At 34.9% G+C, this 23,540-nt stretch overlaps 1 protein-coding gene across 1 annotated transcript; it reads left to right on the top strand.

Moving 5' to 3' along the window:
* Positions 1–976: 976 nt before the first annotated feature.
* On the top strand, positions 977–6,607 carry LOC143596651 (uncharacterized). The gene is made up of 15 exons (XM_077075366.1): positions 977–1,142; positions 1,469–1,596; positions 1,950–2,079; positions 2,160–2,316; positions 2,446–2,524; positions 2,689–2,729; positions 3,054–3,170; positions 3,277–3,357; positions 3,444–3,506; positions 3,605–3,656; positions 3,929–4,003; positions 5,009–5,056; positions 5,202–5,237; positions 5,312–5,386; positions 6,493–6,607. The coding sequence occupies exons 1-15, from the start codon at positions 977–979 to the stop codon at positions 6,571–6,573; spliced, it is 1,329 nt and encodes a 442-aa protein (XP_076931481.1). The 3' UTR covers positions 6,574–6,607.
* The last annotated feature ends 16,933 nt before the right edge of the window (positions 6,608–23,540 follow it).

Below are 23,540 nucleotides of genomic sequence, written 5' to 3'. Positions count from 1 at the left end.
AGACCATTACATTAACAGACAAAATAAAGACCGAGACGTACTAACATGTATCAACACCAATTACTCGCAACTTCCCAGCCGACTAACTTGGCAGTGCCTAGCAACATAGAACAAAAAGAAGATAAGATGTCAGACTGTCACATGGACCGCTAGAACTAAACAACTGCTAGAAAAAGCCACTAATCATATATACCACTCATCCATAACTAGACCAACTAGTTCACCTATTTAACCGAAACTAATCGAATTTAGCAAAGCAAATGTGTAGATTACCCATCTAAATACTTCTATTTATTTCATGGAGAGCACTTTTGGTGCATGCTACAGTTATATGAAGTGTTTGGCATTGCGAAAATATTCAATGCACAATGTAATATCCTAAGTTTCGTTTTATATTAAATTAAAATTAGTTTACTTAATTATTTAGAAGAGAAAAGTAATTATCAAAGTATGATGGAGCTAAAGTTTTGAAGGAAAAAGTTAAACATGGAAACCTATTTCTTTTAATCTTGCCAACACCTCCACTTGATTCCATTATCTTCAACCTATCTCTTAGAGAGAGAAATCTCGCTAAATAGCTAAGGGTCATTTATCTTGAAGTTCGAACTCAAATCAGGCTATGTCGTTTAACTTCAAGCTCAAGCTTGAACCCAACAGTTTGGCTTGACTCAGCTCGACTCGTGTCATAGAGAGCCGGTTCGGTTATAGTTAAAAATCTCCCCTAATATAGAGGTGATGATTGTAATGAAGGAATATTAATATTAATTAATTAATAAAGGATGAAAAGTGTAAATTTGTTTTTAATAATAATAATAATAATAAGGTAAAAGGGAAGAGAAGAGAGGAGGGGAAGTAAAGACGGCGTCGTGGGTAAAGAAAGTCGGTGATATCCATCCATCCATCCATCCGTCCGCCGCATAATTGAACATTCTTCTTCTTCTTCTTTGGATCTGAATAAATCAAAATCAGGTGATCGATGGCTTCGACGAATGGCCTGGTCCCAATCACCAGGGCTTTCCTTTCCTCTTACTACGACAAGTACCCATTCCCCCCCATCTCCTCTGACGTCTCTGCTCTCACCCATCATCTTTACAACCTCTCCAAACACCTCCTCAATCACCCTTCTTCTCCTCTCCCCCAAGGTACTCACTTTTTTTTCACCATCTCAAGGGCTGCTGATGCTAAGTTAAAGGCTCAACTTACAAATTCAGGAATTTGGGTTCTTTCTATATGTTTGTTTGTTTTCTTTTCACTCATTGTCTTCGGTGGTATTCCATTAATAAAAAGAGTAATCGACCAGTTACGTGCTCTTGAATGATATCTCCCAGTTTTCACCAATGTTGACTGACCCGTTGGTTCAAGTAAACCCAAGCTTATGATTAAAGCGGGTTTCTGGTTATTATGATATGATTAGTCAATACTCCATGTGTTTTTACAGACAAATTTATAAATGAATATGTTTCTTCAGGGCAAAGATTGTTGTTGCAAGAAGCAGAATCCCAACCGCCACACAAAATGGACGAGAACATGTGGAAGAACCGGGAGCAGATTGAAGAAATCATCTTCTTGCTTGAAATCTCTCACTGGCCAAAAACCGTGAGATTTTAAGCATATTGTCTTACTTTTTAACATAACCTTATTAATATTTATTACTTTTACGAAATCCTATACATGCTCATCTCCGTGCATAGAACGCTTAAAGGAAATAACTCAAATGCTCCAACGTGTGGCACAAAACGTTTTAGATTATCAGATTGTTATTCAACTAATATGATATTTTATGCACTTTATAAAAAGAATACACCATTTCGATAAGTGCAATAGTTGCATGGTTATGAAGTCCGGTGTTGAATATGCATGTTTCAAGTGTTAGAAAAACATTATCATGTCATTTAAGCTGCATTTATTAACATCCTTAAACTAAATTTATAGTTTGTTGGTGCTGGCAGCTTCAACAGTCCACACCAGAAGATGTCGAGCTGACTCGAGTTCTTAGACAGTTAAGAGATAAGTTTGAAGGCTCATTGAAGGTTGTGGAATCCTTCCAATCCAAAAATTCTAACAATATCTTCAACACAGGTAAGTTATATATTATAAGTGAAAAATAATTTGATTATTTACATGACATTTTTGACTTTTGAATTTATTTTTATATGTAGTTATGACGTACATGCCGCAAGATTTTCGCGGTACATTAATTAGACAACAAAGAGAAAGGTCAGAGAGAAATAAACAAGCTGAAGTTGATGCTCTAGTAAACTCTGGTGGGACCATACGTGAACGATATGCTCTCCTTTGGAAGCAACAAATGGAAAGGTAATATTATCTTGTTATTATAGAAAACAATACCTTGTTCCTAATCTAGTAGATTTTGTGTTTTACAGTGCACTTTTGTGGCTTTCGGCCCTTTTTCTTTTAAGCTATTTTCTCTTTTGTGTATTACAGACGAAGAACATTATCTCAGCTTGGTTCTGCAACAGGTGTCTACAAGACGCTAGTGAAATATTTAGTGGGAGTACCACAGGTATACATTGGTTCATATTTTTCATAGTTTTTTATTTCTGGTTTGTTTTGCAGCTAGTTTTGATAAGTTAATTGACCTTGCGTTTTTAAGCAAGGTGTTTTAGTCTTTTAGATGGATGCATTCATAACTATAATATATGATCTGTTCTCGTTTACTTGTTTCAGGTTCTACTGGATTTTATTCGACAGATAAATGATGATCATGGGTATTTTTCTTTTCCTCAAGAGTAGTCACCATTCAAATTAGATCTAGCTATGTTAATAAATGGGCCGTTGTGTTTTATCTCAATTGGGTTAAACAGGTAAAACAAGTAAAAGCTCAAAAGTGAACCGGTGAAAAAAGTCAGTTTTATGGCTAAAGCCTTGTAAATCATTTTTGTTCAAGAAAAAAATACTATTACTGAACTATATCGTTTTCATTTCACTTGTGAAATTTTGTTATATATAATAATACAACTTGTTTTCTTACCTGGTCTACATTTGAGGACCAACACGGTATCAAACTTTTTCTGAATTGTGATGATATTTAGACCCATGGAGGAACAGAGACAACGTTATGGACCACCTTTGTATGCTTTGACCAAAATGGCTGTCAATATTCGGCTTTTTCTTTCTTTGTCATGGTGGCGCTTTGAGGATATTAAAATGTTAGTGTTGAACAACTTTTGTTTTATTAAAATGCAAGCCGCGATGCTTAGTTTTATGACATACCCATGATTTGGTTTTCTTTTTCTTGGCTGCTTTTGGAAATAGGCCAAAGGATCAGATATCCGTGTTAGAAGAGGCTGCTCAAGTATATGTTTCTGAGTTAGAAAGATTTCTTACATTCATCGGGTACTGTTGCTTTTGTATTATGACTCCGTGTGGATAGGCACATTGATAATTAATATTTACTTACACTATAAAAATTTGTTTAACAGGGAGGTTGTTGCAAATTCTCCATTCTTTGTTACTGCAGAGGAAGCTGGTGCATTAGAAGGAAAGTATGTGCATACATTTTTTTTTAATTGTGAATGACGGAACAGTTTCTTTGTAAATATAATTTGGGCAACAAACTAATAGCTCTTAATCTGATTTGCAGTAAAAATAACGGGTACAGTGAAACAAATGTTGCTGCAGGGAAAACTCACGAGGTGTGCTTTGCCATATACTTGCATGTTTAATAGTTCTGCAACTAGATCATCGGGTTGGACAAAGGGTCAAAACGATTTTTAAGTCAACTGGTTTATGTCTGCATCAAGTTAGACTTTGGAAAAATTTAGATGGGTTTCTTTTTCCACTCTCGCCATGTTGGTAAAAGGGTGGAATATAAGGCGATATTGTTGACTTGGTTACAAAGCCTAATATGTTTTTTTTTACCGCATATTTTTAACTTGGTAATGAACACTGTGTGCTTTATGTTTAGGTTTCACTGACCGTCGACACGGTAAATTCATACATTGCATGGGATTTCTCTATTTTACAAGGGAAAATAAGCACGGTACATCTCATATCTTTGCCGAGTTCCTAATGTAAATTTTTACCTTTCTTCTGTTTGCTACGCGTGATGTTGTTTAGATTTTCGTATGCAAACAATTCTTAATTTTAGTACTGCATTAGTTCATATGGTGTGTACTTAAGTTCTTGTTTCTTTTTTCCTTCTGTATTTCTTTTAAATCTTTAAGCCATCATATTTTATACTTCTTTTTTTTATATTCTTAATTTGTTTGAGCTTTACGCCTTGCTTGCGGTGCGCGCATATAATGTATATGTGTGAACCCTTGGGTGGGCAAAAGTGAAATTGCACTAATTTTACCGTTATTTTACTAATTTCGTGAAAATAACGTTAAAAGTGGCGGAAGGTTAATCAGTCATCATGTGGTGGCGTTGATAGCCGAAAGCCAAGGGTACATGCACCAATCGACCGGTGTGCCGATGGTTGAGTGTTATGTGCCTTATGTCCTAGGCTTGATGCAAAACTACTATCGAGCCGGGGGTCTCACCGGAAGCAGCCTCTCTATTTATATGGGGTAGAGGTAAGGCTGTCTACATCTTACCCTCCTCAGACCCTACCATAGCTTTGCTATTGGTGGGATATACCGAGTACGATGATGATGAATTTGTTGAGCTTTCTTGCATTCTTCTTAAGTGAGTATTGTGACTTGTAGTCACATCTACTTTGAATCATTTTCTTATCACCGGCCCAAACGGACCCAAGGTTTAGTCTTTTGGCTAATAATGCCACCTCTACTTTGAATCATTTTTAAGACGGCTCGTTGGACACGTCACCATTTTATCGAAACTCGTTCAGGCCCGAACCAAAATAGTATTTTCCTAAAAAACCCATGAACCACCCCCCTCCCCCCCCCACACACACACACAAAAGAAAAAAAACACGTTTTTCCAGGTCTAGGTTTGGGTGACTTCTCTAGCCTTAAGCAACTGATTATCTAATTCGGTTTACTTTGGATCTGATTATATACAATGCATCTTTTTTTTGTAACAGGACATTGGGTTTTCTGTGGAGCACACAGATTCTTCTGGATACAAGACAGTAAGTACAATGCTACAATTTGGGAACCTTTGTATTTTTTATTAAAAAAATAAGATTAATATAATAATAAAGAAAGTGTTTGTGGCGGTACCTGAACTGGCCTGTGTTTGCCACCTACTGACTAACTTATTTTTGTGTCATGTAGCTTATCTTGCCCTACCGGCGGTACGAGTCTGACCAAGTGAGTAGCATCTTGTTGCAAGATTTTCTTTGAATTCAGAGCAGTAAACTGACTGCAGTAAATGTGTTTTACAGGGTAACTTCTGCACAGTCATGGCTGGCAATTACAAACTCTTATGGGACAATTCATACTCCACATTCTTCAAAAAGGTTGGTAATTGCTACTTTAAAAGTTATTACATTTTTAACTGAATGAATTACTATGAGGGAATCTTATTAAATCAAATCTAAAGACTACAATATTTATATCCATATAAATAGCTGCTAATAATGAATATTCATGTGCCATAAGCTATTTAAAGTAGCAAAAACCTTAATTAAAACGGCATTTGTTGAGCAGAAGTTTGGTTTGGAATTCATTCTCAAAAATTTATCTGTTTTTGGGTAATCGTGTGAACCTGTAAGGGAAAACTCACAGGGCCCCAGCAATAACCAAAGGAAGATGGTTTCGAACCTGAGACCTCTGATAGAGGGTAATCGGATGCATATCTCAGCGCAACCTGTTAGAATGTTTAAATTCATATCTTTAACAAGTTTGCAGTATCATAGAAATACTGCTCAATAAGATGATCAAATGAATAAAAATCTATGAGTCAGCACATATATGCCAACATATAAAGTTTTCAAGATCAAATACACCAAACTTATGTATTTTTTTTTTTCATTTTCTTTTGGAAATGTTTGCGGCCTAAAACAAATGGGTATGAAACACAGTGCTTTGTACAGTTGTACTTCAATATGCCTTTTCCTTTTTAGTATGGAAAGCATTCATGTGCAGTGGTCGAGCTAGAAAATTTCAAGTGGAGGGTCCGTCGGAATCAAAATTTGTTTTTATATAAGTCAATATTTTTCTTTAATCGATGTACTACGTGCACAAGAACGATTGTCGACTTCTTTAACGTTGCTTTAATTGGTTTTTAGAAGATTTGATAAATAATATAGTAATTCAGTAGTTAAAAAAAAAAGAAAAAGAAAAGGATGTCTCTATACTATAAAAACATGACATCCAAATATTAAAAAGGAAACCCAATAAAACATTATACTGAATAAATGGATGTAGAATACTGGGCAAACAATACACTAACTTTTTCATATCAAGTTAAAATATTAACAAAGAAATTTTGTTTACAAATTTTCTCTATTTCTACCGATAATGCTTTGAAAGGGTCAAAGTAAAGGAAGGCAACAAGGCTACAGGCCCGTTGTGGTTCCGCCCCTGTTCATGTGCTCATCGTATTTTTGAATGTTTGAATCAGGCTCTTAGGTACAAAGTGGATTGTATACCGCCTGTTGTGGAATCAGTACCCTCAACAGCAGCAGCTGATGACGCAAAATGAAGATGATAGTGTCATTCCACATATATATATATATATATATATAGTAGTCTGAAACAGTTGTCTTATGGTGCTGCTAATATGCGAAATTTGCAGTGGATGATTGTAAAGTAGTTATGTTTGTAAACTTGTAACTTGAATTGGTGTCAACAATGTGTGTTTTCCTTGCTGGAGAGGAATCAGGGTCTACAACGATTTGTTGCTAATACTAATAGATGTAGACAAGTCATCGCATTCTGTGACTTTGAGTGTGCTTGATGCTTTAAGTATTGTTGACTTTTAACTCTTCATATTTTTTGATCTCACAATCTGTGCCTGCCTGTCATCTAGTAAGTGGTGACTCTATGATACGACACGAATGTATACGTATCTTTTATGTGTGGTAGTTGTTTAAACGTGGTTGGTTTCAGCTTGAACTTGTGAATTTGTTTGATTATACTATTAATTCGATTGGTTTAACGTGTTTACAAGGATAATAGCAAAGGACGTCTTAACCTTCAAGCACACATCAAAAGACCACCAAGCTAACGTTGCAAATTTGAAAACCATTAGGAATAATGACAAAACCGCATCTGTTTACAACTTTCATATTCTTGTCATGAGAACCATAACATAAAACATGACATCTTGACGAGAAAGATAGTCACTAGAGAGGCAGTCATTGGCATGTAAGTTAAAGAAACAGTAGTTCAACCCTCGGTCTAATAGCTTAGTCCTTAAGTTGAGGTCTAGTATTTCCCACGAGGGCCAATCTGAGTATAGGCATTTGCAAAACAGAACACCGTGAGCTCGTTACGAGAAGGAGGGGGGGGGGGGGCTTTTTGTAACCACCCTCCGACGTGAAAATCAGTACACGGGATTGAGTAAATAATAGATGTTGGCTATCGCGGGCACTAGTGAGTGTTCTCGCTACAAAGTTTGGATCCTTTTACCATTGAGGTGTGAGTCGTATTTATAACCAGATTGGAGTGTTATTCCTTTATTGGTTAGGCGTCCCTTTCATTAAGATACTTCCTGTTTGTACCATACTTATGAAGATCTTTGACGTTATATTTCAGGATGTGTCAAGGAATGCTTAGCGCTTGACATGATGTAACCCAACGCCTAAAGTAGCGATTTGGCTCTTAGGTGTGTTTAGCACCCTACCTCTTCAATCTCTCTCCCCCCCCCCCAATCCATTGTTTCTCTCATGCAATAGCATTAGGAGGAATTATGGACTGACGAGGTGATGCGAGCTATCCCTGAGGTTTCTCCCGCTATTTTCCCCTGTGGGTAGAACCTCTTTTTTGCCCGAGACGTGCTGTTGGTGAAGGTAACTGAAACTTTCTTTCAGGTAGTAGCCTATAAGGTGATGTGCATTTTCTTTAGGCGGAAGTCCTATTGGTGGAAGGTTATTGAAAGCCTTCCCTTGGCGGGAGCGTTATTGGCGGGAGGTTATGGAAAACCTTCCTTTGGCGGGAGCCTTTTTTAACGGGGGGTTATTGACAACCTTCTTTCGGAGGGAGCCATTTTGGCGGACAGTTATTGAAAACCTTCCGTAGGAGGAAGCCTTTTTAGCGGGAGGTTATTGAAAACCTTCCGTAGGTGGAAGCCCTTTTGGCGGGAGATTATTGGAAACCTTCCGTAAGCGGAAGCCCTTTTAGCGGGTTACACTTTGTGTGTTTTGATGAATCTTCACATGTTTAGTTAGGTTTCCACGTAGAGGTAGGCTGGAAGATTCAAAATTATTGATGGAAAATATAAGGGAGAGTGGGATGGCGGTTACGTTCTGCAGGCGACCTTTTCATCTGTGTCAGGCATGTGGGCGAGAATCCTGGTGACGCGCCCAGCTGTAGAACACCTGCTAATTTACTTCCTGTACGTGGCGTCTTCTGATTGGGCCCCAGTCTGTCCCTCCTCGAAATCCCTCCATCGTATTAATTGCGATATGTATATAAGGAGGAGTCCCCTTCATTATTTCCCTACTCCATCCATCTTCTCTCTTCTTGTTTTCTTTGAGATTTCTGGCAAATATTCATCTCCTCCGGGGAATATTTTCCTGAAATCTTATGCTGTTTTCTGGGCGCTTAATGGCTGGTTCTAACATTTATTACTTTTCAAACCCGAAAACACGACCCATTTCGAAATTTTCGGTTTTGTGTGTGTGTGGGTATATATATATATATATATATACACACATATATATATATATATATACATATATATATATATATATATGTATAGGGAGAGAATCAAGAGAAAACTCATCTTTAGAGAGAAAACTTAAAAACTTCTATAAAATTATTTTTAATTAAAAATAAAAAAATATTTTAAAAATTATGTTTTTGCCATTATTCTTATAATATCTTACCCTTTGCTCGAAAAATATATAAAAAAAATAAAAATAAAAATAATTAAAAAAACCCGCTGTAATGCACATACGTATTACTGTGCGATACCGTTGTATTACACTTGTGTATTACTGTGTATTTTTAAGTTTAATAGTATTTAATGGCATATATTCAATATTTGTGTATTGTATATGTGTAGTAGTGTTGTATTATATGAAAAAAAAATAATAATAAAATAAAAGTCGATGTATTGCACATGTGCGTTAATGTTGTATTACACATACGTACTAATGTGTATTCAATGTGCGTATTAGTCTTATATTGCATATATACAATAGTGTGTATCAAATATGTGCAATAGTGTTGTATTCTATGCAATACAACAACACTTTTGTATATTTGCAATGTACACTATTACATATGCGCACTACACCGACGAGGTTAGCGACAAGGTTTGTTTTTTTTTTTGGAACCGATAACAACATATAAGAATAATGAAAAAAAAAGAAACTTCAAAAGAAATTTAAAAAAAAAGTTAAAAATAGTTTTTTTAGGAGTTTTTAAGTTTCCTCTATAAGAGGAGTTTTCACTTGATCTCACCCGTGTATGTATGTGTGTGTGTATATATATATATAGGGGTGGGTTATAGCGAAAACTTCTCTTAAAGAGAAAACTTAAAAACTCCTAAAAACTTCTAAAAAACTATTTTTAACTTAAAATTTTTTTTTTTGAAGTTTCGTTTTTTTCCATTATCCTTATATGTTGTTATTGGTTCAAAAAAATAAAAAAAAAATAACTTGTCGGTATAGTGCGCATGTGTAATAGACTAATAGTGTGCATTGCATATATGCAAAAGTGTTTGTATTGCATAGAATACAACACTACTGCACATATTTGATACACACTATTGTATATATACAATATAAGACTAATACACACATCGAATACACATTAGTACGTATGTGTAATACAACATTAACGCACATGTGCACCACATCGACTTTTATTTTATTATTATTTTTTTTTCATATAATACAACACTACTACACATATACAATACACAAATATTGAATATATGCAATAAAACACTATTACACTCAAAAATACATAGTAATACACATGTGTAACACAACGGTATCGCACAGTAATACGTATGTGTATTACAACGGGTTTTTTTTTTATTTTTTTTTATATTTTTCGAGTGAAATATAAGAAAATATAAGAATAATGGCTAAAACAGAATTTTGAAAATATTTTTTTTATTTTTAATTAAAAATAATTGTTTAGGAGTTTTTAAGTTTTATCTCTAAAGATGAGTTTTCTCTTGATCCTCTCCCTATATATATATATATATATATAGGGTTAGTTTCATTTGAGAACTCAAAAAAAGTTAAGAACTTTTAGAAACTCTTAAAAACCAAATATTTTTTAACTTTTTTTATATATTAACATTATTTGAGACTTGTTTTATCATATTTATTAAAAAAAAAATTTGATTACACATATAAATCACAAGTTACACATGTGTAAAATTAATGTGATAAAAATTTACATATGTGTAAAAAAAACATAGATATGCGTAAAAAAAGTTATTTTCATAACTGTAATCGTAAATATAGATGTCAAAAGTGATAAAACTACACTTAATTAACATTAATATACAAAATTTTTTATAAAAAATGTTAGTTATTAAGAGTTCCTTCAAGTTCTTAAATAATTTAAGAGTTCTCAAATGATACTAATCCTATATATATATATATATATATATATATATAGGGAGAGGATCAAGAGAGAACTCATTCTTAAAGAGAGAACTAGAGAACTAATAAAGAGATATTTTTAATTTAATTAAAAAAAATATTTTTAAATTTCCGTTTTTGCCATTATTCTTATATTATGTTACCATTTACTCGAAAAATATAAAAAAATAAAAAAAAATAAAAAAAACTCGATGTATTGCATAAAAACTCGTTGTAGTGCACATATGCAATACATCGACTTTTTTTATTGCATATGTGCACTAGTGTGTATTTTGATATGTGCAATAATGTTGAATAGCATATATGCAATTTTTGGTATTGTATTAGTGCAATAGTGTTATATTATATACGAAAATACCAAAAAAACAATATAGTGCATATGTGCATTAGTGTTGTATTACGTATATGCGATAGTTTGTTTCGAGTACACTTATTAGTGTTTGTATTTGCATATATTCAATAGTGTGTATTGTATAATGCAATTGTGTTGTATTATATGCAATAAAAACTATTATATATATGCAATACACATTAGTGCATATATGCACTACATCGCTGGTTTTTTTATTATTATTTTTTTAGGAACAATATCTTCTTATTAGGAGGAAAGAAAAAAAAAATCGCAAATTATTTTTTTAAAAAAGTTAAAAATAGTTTTTATTAGTTTTTATTAATTCTCTCTTTAAGAGGAGTTCTCTCTACTACCTGAAATGTATTAATTAATCTCAAGTTTCGTTTCGTGTATTTTATGTGACATTCGTCATTTCTATTATATGCATATTCGTATTCATTAAACCGACACGTTTCTTCGTTTCATTTCATTCGTGTTTAACGTTCATCGTTAATATAATATTCACGAGGATTTACGTTCGCTTGTTTTCTATTAGTTTTGTTCAATTAACGAAGTTTAAAGTTTTTATTTAAACGAATTGCAAACTATCCAGGTTTAATACGAAAATATTCCAAGTTTCATCCTTTATCAAAGTTCAAGGTTTAAATTGTAAATATTATTTAATTTCTTTTTTATAGAAATTACCAAAGTTCAAGGACTAACTTGTAAATCTATATTAATTATGCTTCTAAAAGATCTATGAAACTTGAAGGGTTAAAAGTGTAACATTATTTAGGTTATATTTTTTTTATATCAAAATATCACCAACCCTACCAGCCCTACGTTTTTCCGATATTACTCTATCCGGCCGCCGTCCGGCAACTGACAAAGTATTCCGGTAGCCATTTAATCCCGTCAAATGCATATTATAACACAATTAAATGCCGCTTAACCCATGGACCATAACGGAGAATCATAATCATTAAAAAATAACGTGTTATAACATCAAATAACGGCCAATTTCATTCCATAACTTCTGGGAATCCGTCGAAAATAATTAAATACCAATAACGAGCTTTAAACGTCAAGCATCCCAATTAAACCTATAAATAGGTCATAACATTATACTACACTGATAAACTCTCAATATACACGAATTAATCCGTCAAAGTTTGTTCCGGCCAAACCATCGTTCTCCGTCAAATCGTTACAATACCAGGTAAGTAATATATGGTTTTTGTTTATTTTGAGCTATTAATCTAAACCCCTAAACTAATTTTAGCAAATATGGAATCAAATCAAGTAATTTAGAACCTAGGATTTTGAGGAAGATGCTGAAGTTTGGGTTAAAATATAAATGATTTTGTTTATGTTTTTTTTACCATCTAAACAAACTTGTCCACTTGTTAACTCATTGACGTGTGGCCTGCAGGACCCGGGTTAGAACCCGAGTCAGGCCGTTTTAAGGTTTTTATTTTTTTAAAACCTTTTTCTTTAATTATATTAACCAAATAAACGTTTTAAAAATTATTAAAAATCATTATAAATCAAATAAAGTCTTTTTAAGTTAAATAAATAAATTATAAATTATTTTACCAATTACCATCCAAAAACCCAACTTTTTCATTTTCGTTAAGTTCGTAAAATTTCGATTAATATATTATATTGTTTACCTTTTCGTTAATATTTATAATTCGCTAACGTAAACGTTTTCAAGATAAAATCTGTGTTTCGCAAATATTAAATTATCATATCATTAATAAATTTATAGTTAAAATAATACTTAAATAATATAAATTGTTAAAATTCTGTTTAAGCTTAAAAATAGTATTATAATTCAAAATGCCTTAAACTAATATAATATATATTAAAATAATACAAAATTCCTAAAACCAAATGAATTAACTTTTATGATCCCGTTAGTTAGATTTTGTTTTTTTTTGTTTTTGATTATAGTTTATGAAGTTCAGTCATTTCGGGTTCTTTAACGCTCTTTCAGTTCAGAATTCAAATTTATCTTCTATTTCAAAGGTGAGTTTCTCACACCCCTTTTTAACGCTTTTACAATTTTGGGGGTCACATGTATATACAATTCAAACGTTTACTTAGTTATTATTTATTCAAACTACAATCCGTATTATAGACTTGTGTGTTTATTTGCTTACTTGTGTTTATTTCAATTTCAAGTGTTGGTTTCGATAAGTATGATCATACGTCCGCCTGCACTCCAGACCATCGTGTTATGAGTGGAAAAGGGACCCCTGATCCAAGTACGTTGGTTGTTACCAACTGGAAAGGACCCTTGCGTGCGTTTATCTGAGTAAGTTGGTTGTCACAAACTGGAAAGGACCTTGCTTGTGTTTTACACTTGATCATAGAATTGTATGATTTTCTTTACGTATTTATATCAAACTATGTGATTCTCACCAACTACTTGTTAATTGACTTTATTTTATACACATGCTACAGGTACAATCATTAGAGGATGATACTTGGAGAAGACACTAGATTTGGGTTATCAAAATAATTGGAAAATTTGTGTAATTGTTCTTATCATTTCCGTGTATTTCTTGTTACAAATGTGTACTTGACGTATAAATTAACTAATGATAATATTGCCACTTAATAGTATCACATGTACTTTGAGCAATCAGTACGTCACACTTAGGCGTTTCCACTTAAGCCGTGGTGTTACAGATTGGTATCAGAGCCGTGACTATAAAATAGGACATTACACGTAGTGCCCTATTTAGTTATAGCTTATTTTAAATATTTGTTTAGGTTGCATGATTAGAAATTATGTGAGTCTTACGTGATTGTTCTTTACACATGCTATTACTTATTGATTCATTTACGCCTCATTTACACAAGCACAACACAAGTCCAAGGCTTTTGCCTAAAGCAAAGATTTTCAAGTATTTTCAACAAACGATTTTCGATTTTTCGATATTTCTTCTTCTTAAGATGGTTCTACGTGGCGGGTATGTAGTAACTGGAAGGGGGATGTGCTTTTTTTCCGAACTCTTGACACCAAGGTTATTGAAACCTAAGGTTAAGCAATGCGTACAAATCCCAATCAAACGCGGGACCCGGTTGCTTACCTGGAGAGTTCGGAAAGGGCATGAAACCTATTAGGCCAAAGTGTACCACACCAAACACCATACGAATCAAAACTTTATGCTTTCAAACGTGACCATGTTATCTTTGTGAAAAGAAGATGGTTACACTCCTAAGGATGTCACACAAGTCATGGTCATTCATGTGACATGTGACTCCGACCCTCAATGTTTTACAATGTGTTTTAACTAAAAGTCTGACAAGTCGTTGTGATACACTAATACCCAGCTTTTGGTTCGATTTGATTACGCATTTTGATTTGTGTGTTTTAACTTAAAGTCTGTCAAGTAATGGTGATACACGAATACCTAAGTTTCAGTTCGATTTGATGTGACATTCGTGACAAAACCAAGTATGCCTTAGTATTTAATTATCGATTAAGCGATTCACCGTTTATTGCGTAACGAAAAAATGAATAACCAAACGAGTCTGATTATGACCTGGATATCTCGAGGGGCCATCTATAAATGATATACGTATATTACAAGTCAACATATTGATATTATGGCCTTTAGTACAATAGCAAACCAGTTAAACGAAAACATACTCGTTTAACTACCCGCTATGACTTTAAATGCGAAAGTTAGTTCCAAAACAAGCATTGTATCGTCTGTTAAGCCGAAAAAGACATACAAAACACTTAGCTGAGATGTTTTAAGCGATCTGTGAAAATATTTTGAATTTTTACAAACAAATGGTATGTTTTTCTAAATGTACAAGAAATTGGCCGAAAAACACTCGTTTTCGTGCTGTTTGTCCGACCTGATATATTTTTCTCGCCAAAAACCGAACCCAAAATAAAAATGGACTCGGAATTTCATGTTCGAGCATGCAAAATGATACTAATGGGCCAAAGAAACCCCAAAGGGGGCCCAAAAATTCTTGGCCGCCGTAGTGGGCTAAACCCCCCTTAAGTCCTTTTCATATTTAAACAAGTTACTTGATATTTTAAATTCACTTTCTTGCAAGTTTTGGACACCAAACCTCTGGTCTCTTCATCACATACAAAACCCTAAGGTAAAATGACATATTTTGATCATTAACATTTGATTTAAACATGTTTAATCTCATATAAACATAGTTTGATTACCAAAAATTACTCCTAGCCATGCAAAAACCCTAAAAATTGTCCAAAAACATGTTTTGATCTTACACATGGCTAGGAATCTGAATTGATAAGTTTTTTTTGGCCGTAAACACGGATTATGTGGTTAAAATTGCGTTTTTACGGTTCAAATGTTCGGTTTAAAACCTTAACCGAAACTCTATGTTTCAAGGATAGATTTTTGATGATACAAGCTTGGTTTTGTGATATAAGACCTGTAGTTACTCTAGCTATAAGGTCAAGAACCCGGGCAAGTGAGAAAAGAGTTGAAATAGTCGAAAACCGCCAAGGTATTACCGAAACACTCGTTTAGGGGCTGTTTAGGTTTAGATTGTGACGTGCTTGTTTATAAGTCAAGAACCCGGGCAAGTGAGAAAAGAGTTGAAACAATGTGGTTGATACCAGAGGTGTCTATTACTTCCCAGTTTTACGCTTCCGCATTTGCTAGTCGGGGTGTGACATTTGATTACGCATTTCTGATTTTTGTTGGATCATACAAGTTATGATAGTTCATACAACGTGTGTTTCCAAAGACTCAATTTTTTATATTGTGGTTTTGAAAAGCCGTTGGGATACGTGAATAGTCGAGTTTCAATTTGTTTTCTTTATTTATATATTCATTTACTGTTATGGTTTAAAATTGAAAATTTGAAAAGTCATGGTGATGCATGAATAGTCGATTTTCAATTCGTTTCTTTATTTGTATATATTCATTATTTCTTATGTTTTTAATTGAAAATACAAAAAGTCATGGTAATGCATGAGTAGTCGAATTTCAATTCGTTTTCTTTATATAATTCATTTATTATTATGGTTTCAATTGAAAACTCGAAAAGTTATCGTGGTACTTGAACACTCGATTTTCAATTCGATTTCGCTACTTATTTAAGTTTGTATTAAATCCATATTTTTATTTCAAAATTTGATATATTTTCCATATGTTTACTCAAAGATTTATGAGATTATTATTGAAATGCGAAAACTCATGCTGACTCATTAGCATTTCAATTTTGACATCAAATTTTGTTTCAGGCGATTTTATTTCTTTACTTATTTTTTTGATTTATATGACTGGTTCCGAGTTTAGGAATGTTTGATATAATGTTTATTTGGTTATTGATACAAATTTCATATTTACGTCACATCCTTCATGCTTCGTAGCATGTCTTCTCGACGTTGCCCTCGAAACTCAACCTACAAAACGACAACCCAGATCATCAAGCAATTGACCGTCGTGATCCCGACCATGATAACCCAAAATTCATCACTAACCACCACAATACATTCAAACCCCAAAGCTATGCCCGAACCAATCCAGACCCAACTGAACTCTTGGATACTCAAACCTAACCCAACAAAAGTACTTACACGGAGACCCACCTTTGTGTAACACGTGTAATCCCACCACTCCGCTACCGCGATGTCGAAATGCTCCAAATTGTGATAATTTCGGCCACCTCATCAACTCTTAACACATAACTATACATACTCAACACCACAAATTTATTCCCATGACCTGTTACCCAACCATTCATCCCAACCTTCTGCCTTACCTTATGCTAGTACTTCAAGCCTGCTACTATTGTAGAAACTCGAGCACACCCGTAATACTCTGAAAAACCTAATTCCTTTCCGCCATGAAGTACATTACCCCACGTTCCATGTTCACTTAAAAGTTTATACATTATTTGGCATTAATGCGTAATCTTTTCAAACTCATCAACCATACCTAACTTTTAAATAAATAAATCTTTCACGCATACTTTTCCACGTTTATTTCTTTTATAAACACCTTTTATTTGAAATTTCAAATCTCAAATGTTTAAGTAGTCGATTAATATATATATATATATATATGTATGTCTTCATATATTCTCTATTTTGTTATTCAAAGTATATTCAAGTTATCATCTCTAAAAGAAATTTCATTTTATCCAAATGGGTAGTCATCGTCTACTACTACTACTACTACTACTACTACTACTACTACTACTACTACTACTACTACTACTACTACTACTACCACTACCACTACCACTACCACTACCACTACCACTACCACTACTTTTATAAGAATTTCAAACTACCCAAGACCAAGAAGGCTTGGGTTTCTTTGTTTCATTAAAACGGTTTTCTGTGTGTGCAGGGGCTTCCAAGATCCCACGATTCACGTTGGATTATGGATAGTGGAGCCTCAAGACACATGACGGGCACTCTTCACTTGCTTAAAGATGTCAAATCTATTCGAGGAGGTTATGTCGGTTTCACAGGAAATCAAGGAGGTCAGATTGTTGGAGAAGGCACGTTGACAAACGGGAAAGTCACATTTGATAAAGTCAACTACATTTCGGAGTTGGAGGACAATATTCTCAGCATATCACAAATGATAAGAGTTTCTCTACACATTTCACAGACAAGGAGTGCCTAATTTTGAAACCTAGTTTCAAAATTCCTGATGACTGGATATTAATGCGTGCTCCTCGAGAGAATGATCTATATGTTCTTAACATGGGTACTGCATCAACATCTTCAGGTTCTGCTCAATGTTTCATTTCAAGAGCTTCTGAACGGGAATCTGTGTTATGGCATCGTAGAATGGGTCACATTAGTGTGAGGAAGATGCACCACTTGGTTTATAATAATTTGGTCGAGGGAGTGAACTTGAGGAGTTTTCAACTGAACGAAGAATGTTTGGACTACAAGAAGGGAAAACAAACGAAGAAACCTCATCCGAAGAAACTTGTTAATTCCATAAACTTACCCTTTAAACGACTACATATGGATCTTTTTGGTCCGGTGAATGTCAGAAGTATCACGGGAGACCTCTATTGTCTTGCGGTCATTGATGATTATTCCATATTTTCGTGGGTGATGTTTTTGGAGTCTAAGGATGAAATTATGAATCCCCGATGATCTTATTCAAGAAACTCGAGAATTTGTACAACTTACCTATTCAAAGAATAAGAAGTGACAACGGGACAGAGTTCAAGAATAACAAGATGTTAGAGTATTGTAATAACCGGGGGATTCTTCATGAGTTTACCGCACCTTATACTCCACAACAGAATGGGGTCGCTGAACGAAAGAATCGCCCATTGATAGAAATAGCTCTTACCATGCTTCTGATTCAAAGTTACCTGTGAATTTTTGGTCTGAAGCAGTAGCATCAGCTTGTTATACTCTCAACCGGGTTCTTACCGTGAAGAAGTTCGGCAAAACATGTTTCGAGTTACTTAATCGACGAAAACCAAATCTTAAGTGGCTTGAACCGTTTGGATCAACATGTACACTTCTTTAACCTGAACCAAGTGGCAAGTTTGGTCCCAAATTAGTTGAAGGATTCTTTGTGTGGTATGCTAGTCCACTACGACGTGCATATATTCCTAACCTCTACAAGATTGTCCAAGTCTAGAACATTGACTGTCAATGTTATACTCATACAGTTCAAGGACCAGGAGATTCGCGGTTGTTTGATTACGAGAGCCTTTGGGGGAGTTTCAAACTCCCTGAGGAAGTGATTTATGATGAGACTGTGACAATGTTATATCAACAACAGCAGAAGTTCTTGTTATGAATGTTCCTCAAGTTGCCCCTAATCCTATTCTACCTCAAGACGTTCCAGAGACTACACCCATCTTTGCCGACGATTGTGAAACAGACGAGGAGATTATTGAGGCTATTTCTCCATCCACTGTTGCTGATGAATAGAATGTCACCAATCTTCAAACTGAAGTGACAGTTTCTACTGAAGTTGTGCCAAGAACATTATCCTATCATCCTAAGGATAATATCATTGGAGATGAACGTTGGGGTTCAGACTAGAAGTCAAAATGATCAAAACCTTCAGTGTTTCTATTCAAGTGTATCTCCATTACAGAATCGGTTCTCATTCAAATGTTTTATTTCTCAGATTGAACCGAAGACATATAAGGAAACCCTAACAGAAGAGAACTGGGTGAATGCTATGCAAAAAGAATTAATGCAGTTCGAAAAGCTCGGTATCTGGAAACTCGTCGACTTGCCTGAAGAGAAGAAACAGATAAACAAGTAATGGGTGTTTAAATGCAAGCGGGACGAGAATGGGGTTATAGTTAGAAACAAAGACAGACTGGTTGTTCTAGGATTTAACCAGAGAGAGGGTATTGACTACAATGAGGTTTATGCACCTGTAGCAAGGTTAGAAGCAATTCGGATTTTTATGGCTTTTGCTTCATGGAAAGGGTTCAAAGTTTATCACCAGGTTTGTCTATCCGATCCACAAGGACAAAGTGTACCTCCTTGATAAAGCCCTTTACGGTCTCCATCAGGCCCCAAGAGCCTGGTATGAGACATTGTCCCAACATCTTTTGGAAAATGGCTTCATCAGAGGAACAGTCGATTGTACACTTTTCACCAAATTAGTTGACGGATGGTGTGCGTCGGATAACCCTCACAACTAAGCTTTAAAAATAAAATGAAAATTCTAAAACCACACACAACCGGCAAGTGTACCGTTCGCAAGTAGTATAGACCTAGGAAGTCCGAGTATCAAACACGAAGACACGTAAGAACTCTAATGATCACTAACCCTAGACAAGACCTGCCAAAGAATAATGTTTAATTGATTTTGATTTTTAATTTTCTTTTTATAAAATCATTTAACTGGACTAACTGGACTGACTGACTGACAAAAGTTACAAAAAATAGAAAACTTAACGACAAACTAACTTTTAACGAATATGGAGAAACAACTACCTAGGCAAGAATCTTATTGACAGTTCAACGGCTAACGGAATTAACTAATCACACGACACCAGATAAATAAATCAACTAAGGCTCACTAAAGTTCGCTAGATCACCTCTCGGTCTCACCAACTAACCCTCACGAGTCTAAGAAGATCAAATTAACCTACCCTAAAGATTACTAAGGTACCCTAATGACGCATCTCCTCTCGGACTCAACAACACAAAACCCGAAAAAAATTGGTACTAACAACTCTCGGGATAAAGGGGTAACAATATTTAACTTGATCTAGGACATTTATTTGCACGCAAATCTAAACCGGGTAAGACCAAAACTCGCTCTCGCGTAATTCTAACATAGCCGGATAAAGACACGAGACAAACTGACTCCCTATTACCTCTCGGTCTCAAGGAAGGTGAACCTATTGATTTTTAATAATTAATTGCATAAAATGATTCCTATGGTCGCGCTAACCAAAACAAGATTAAAAACACCAAGATGACCTAAACGTAGAACCCTAACCGAATGACACACAATCAATCAATCAAAATCATACGCAGAATCAAAAGCAATAATTATATGAAAACAATATTTTAACACATCCAAGATCAAATTAAATAAAGTTTTTCAATAGTAATATGTCATGTAACAAGTTAAAACCAAATAAGCCGTCAAACAAAATCAATATTCATTTCAACCTAGGTAGTTAATAAAGTTTTAGCCAATAATCATGTTCAAAACAGCCAACAAAATAATTATAAAAGTGTTCATAGAAAAAAAAAAAAGAAAGTAAAATAAATTCGGCTACTAGCTGGCGTGCCTGCTTGTTAGGCTGAGGGGTGTGGGGGGCTCTAATGGGGGCGCGAGTGGGGGCAACAGCCAATAATATTATGACGTGTGGCAGAGAGAGAAACTGAATAAGGGGGTGTTGGAGCCCCCGGTGGAGCCCCTTGCCCTGGTGTGGAGGGGCTCCAGCGGATTTTTTTTTTATTTTTTTATAAATATATTCAAAAAACGTATTATTAAAAAAACTCATAATCTGAATCTAGGTTTGGGTACCAATTTCCAGCCATGTTTTTAAAAAAAAGTTTGAAAGATGGGTTGATTTTGGGTTTTTTTTTGAAGTTGTGGTAATTGTTTTATGTGAAATGGGTTATATATAGGAAGAAATTTTTTTTTTTTTATTAAATAAGAGCCCAACGGCTCATTTTAAATGTCCAACGGCTCTTTCACACAATCCCATGCACCTTTACGTCATACTGGTCCCGCGAACCACCTTGCGCCTGCTTTGTTTTTCGTGCTCGCGCCCCTCTCGCGCCCCTCTCGCGCCCCGGTGGTGTGGTGCTCGCGCCTGGGGGCGCGAGCGGAGGGGCTCTCGCGCCCCCGTTAAAGCCCCACACCCCTCAGCCTTAATAATTCCACGAACAGTAGAAAAGCAAGTTCCCCACCCTGCCTACTAGCTTGCTTTAGTCCAATTATTAGTTGACCTTTACTGTAGTACGATGAATTCCCAAGAAACAATAGTAACGCCTTTCAAAAAAACTGATTCTGAAGCCAATAATCAATTTTTCTCTAGCTGCCGTCCTCTATATTATTTAGAATGGTGATTTCTTCATAGGGTTTAGTGATGAGATGGGCCCACAAAATTCAGCCTCAATTTGTTTGGTACGCCCGTTTACTTCACAACTCCGCTTAATTTAAATGATTTCTTTTAACTCCATACATGGGCCCAATGTCATATGTAGGTCACACCCATTTTTCCTTAAAAACTTGACTACATGTGTACTGTCAAAACAAAACAATTAAAATAAATTAATAATTTTCAATTCTCAAGTAGGGTACTTCACGTGACCTTTTTATTTAAGCATTTATTTATAACTTTAGGTATATAAATATTCTATTTTAGCTCATTATCTTTTGAAACCATTAAACTCACACATGAACCAAATAATAATAATATTCAATAAAAACTGGCTCAAAAGTACTTAAAAGTATAGAGAATTTTGATATATATTTATATATAATTTAACCTCTATCAACGGACATCTACTGATCGTGCAAATCTATGTCGATTATATCATATTCAGGTCGACAAACGATGATCTGTGCAAGCAGTTCAAGAAGGTAATGAAGCTGAAGTTTGAAATGAGTGCAATGGGGGAGATGAAATTATTCCTTGGACTTCAAGTGGAACGGTTATCAGATGATATCTTTATCCGCCAGACAAAGTATGTCAACTATGTCCTGGCAAAGTTCAACATGGCTGATGCAACGGCAATCAGTACTCCTCTACCAGTGAATCATGGTATCGGTTCTGATCCTAACGGGGAGAAGGTTGATCAAACCATATACCGATCCATGATTGGCTCATGTATGTATCTCACTGCATGTCGGCCAGACATCATGTATGCCACATGTTTGTGCGCCCGATATCACTCGAATCCGAAGGTTTCACATCTCATGATCGTCAAAAGATTTCTACGATATATCAAAGGATGTCCGGGGGTCGGTCTTTGGTATCCAAAAGACGATGAGTTTGTGCTGAGGGCATACTTAGATTCGGATTATAGAAGCTGTAAGCTGAATGTCAAATATGCAACGGCGGGGTGTCAGTTCTTCGGCAAACGTCTTGTCACCTGGCAATGCAAGAAACAGAGCACACTATCGTTATCTACCTGTGAAGGTGAATATGTAGTTGCCTCAAGTTGTTGTTCTCAGGTTTTATGGATTCAACAACAGATGCGGGACTACGGTTTGAATTTTCTTACTACCCCTATCTTCGTAGATAATACTGCAGCTATTTCTATTACAAAGAATCTGGTAAACCACTCTAAAACTAAACATATTGAAATACAGTATCACTTCATTCGTGATTGCTACGAAAAGAAGTTGATTACCGTAGACAAAATTCACACCGATAAACAAAAAGTAGATCTTTTTACCAAAGCTTTTGATAAGTCACGATTTCATTACTTATTAAAACTTAATGGTTTAAAAGTTTTGGGCGGTGTTGATAAGAGGGTTGTCGAGATATTGGATGGGTCGGATACCTTATGAACCTAAACATCAGAGTCACCTTTGTTTTTTTTTCCTGTAAATATTGTCATATGGTTTTTGTTTTTAGGGAAAGAAATTTTTTGAAAAACCAAAAAAGGTGAAAATTTTAAAAAGGCCAAAAACATTATAAAATTTCAAAAGTGTCAAAAACAGTAAAAAATATTGCTCCTCAGAAAATGAGTTTTTGAAGCAAAAGGAAAGATGATAGTACATTGATCATCTGGTCCCAAATCCAGTAAAAAGTAGGCATAAAAGGTTGTGTGCTTAATTGTATTAGTTCATTGGTAGGCCTTTAAAACAAATAAGTAGGGAAAAGTAAAGTCATTATAAACATAAAAATGCCAAATTGATGGGGTATTAGTTTCTAGCCAAAGTCTTGATAATGATGGCAGAAATGTAATAGTTGGTCATACTCAAGCCTTTTAATCAGAATGATTGGTTATAAATTTGTTAAAACATAGCTATCAATAAGTGGTTAGCGCTTCAACGATGTATGGTTTTATGGCCTTAAATCCTGTATTGATGGGATGCTTTAAGGTTCCTGGAT

Source organism: Bidens hawaiensis, unplaced genomic scaffold (assembly GCF_021521415.1).
Source record: "Bidens hawaiensis isolate Kalapana, Puna unplaced genomic scaffold, B.hawaiensis_p1.1 tig00046827_1, whole genome shotgun sequence".
Lineage (NCBI taxonomy): Eukaryota > Viridiplantae > Streptophyta > Magnoliopsida > Asterales > Asteraceae > Bidens > Bidens hawaiensis.
This window is presented reverse-complemented; position numbering and strand designations above follow the sequence as displayed.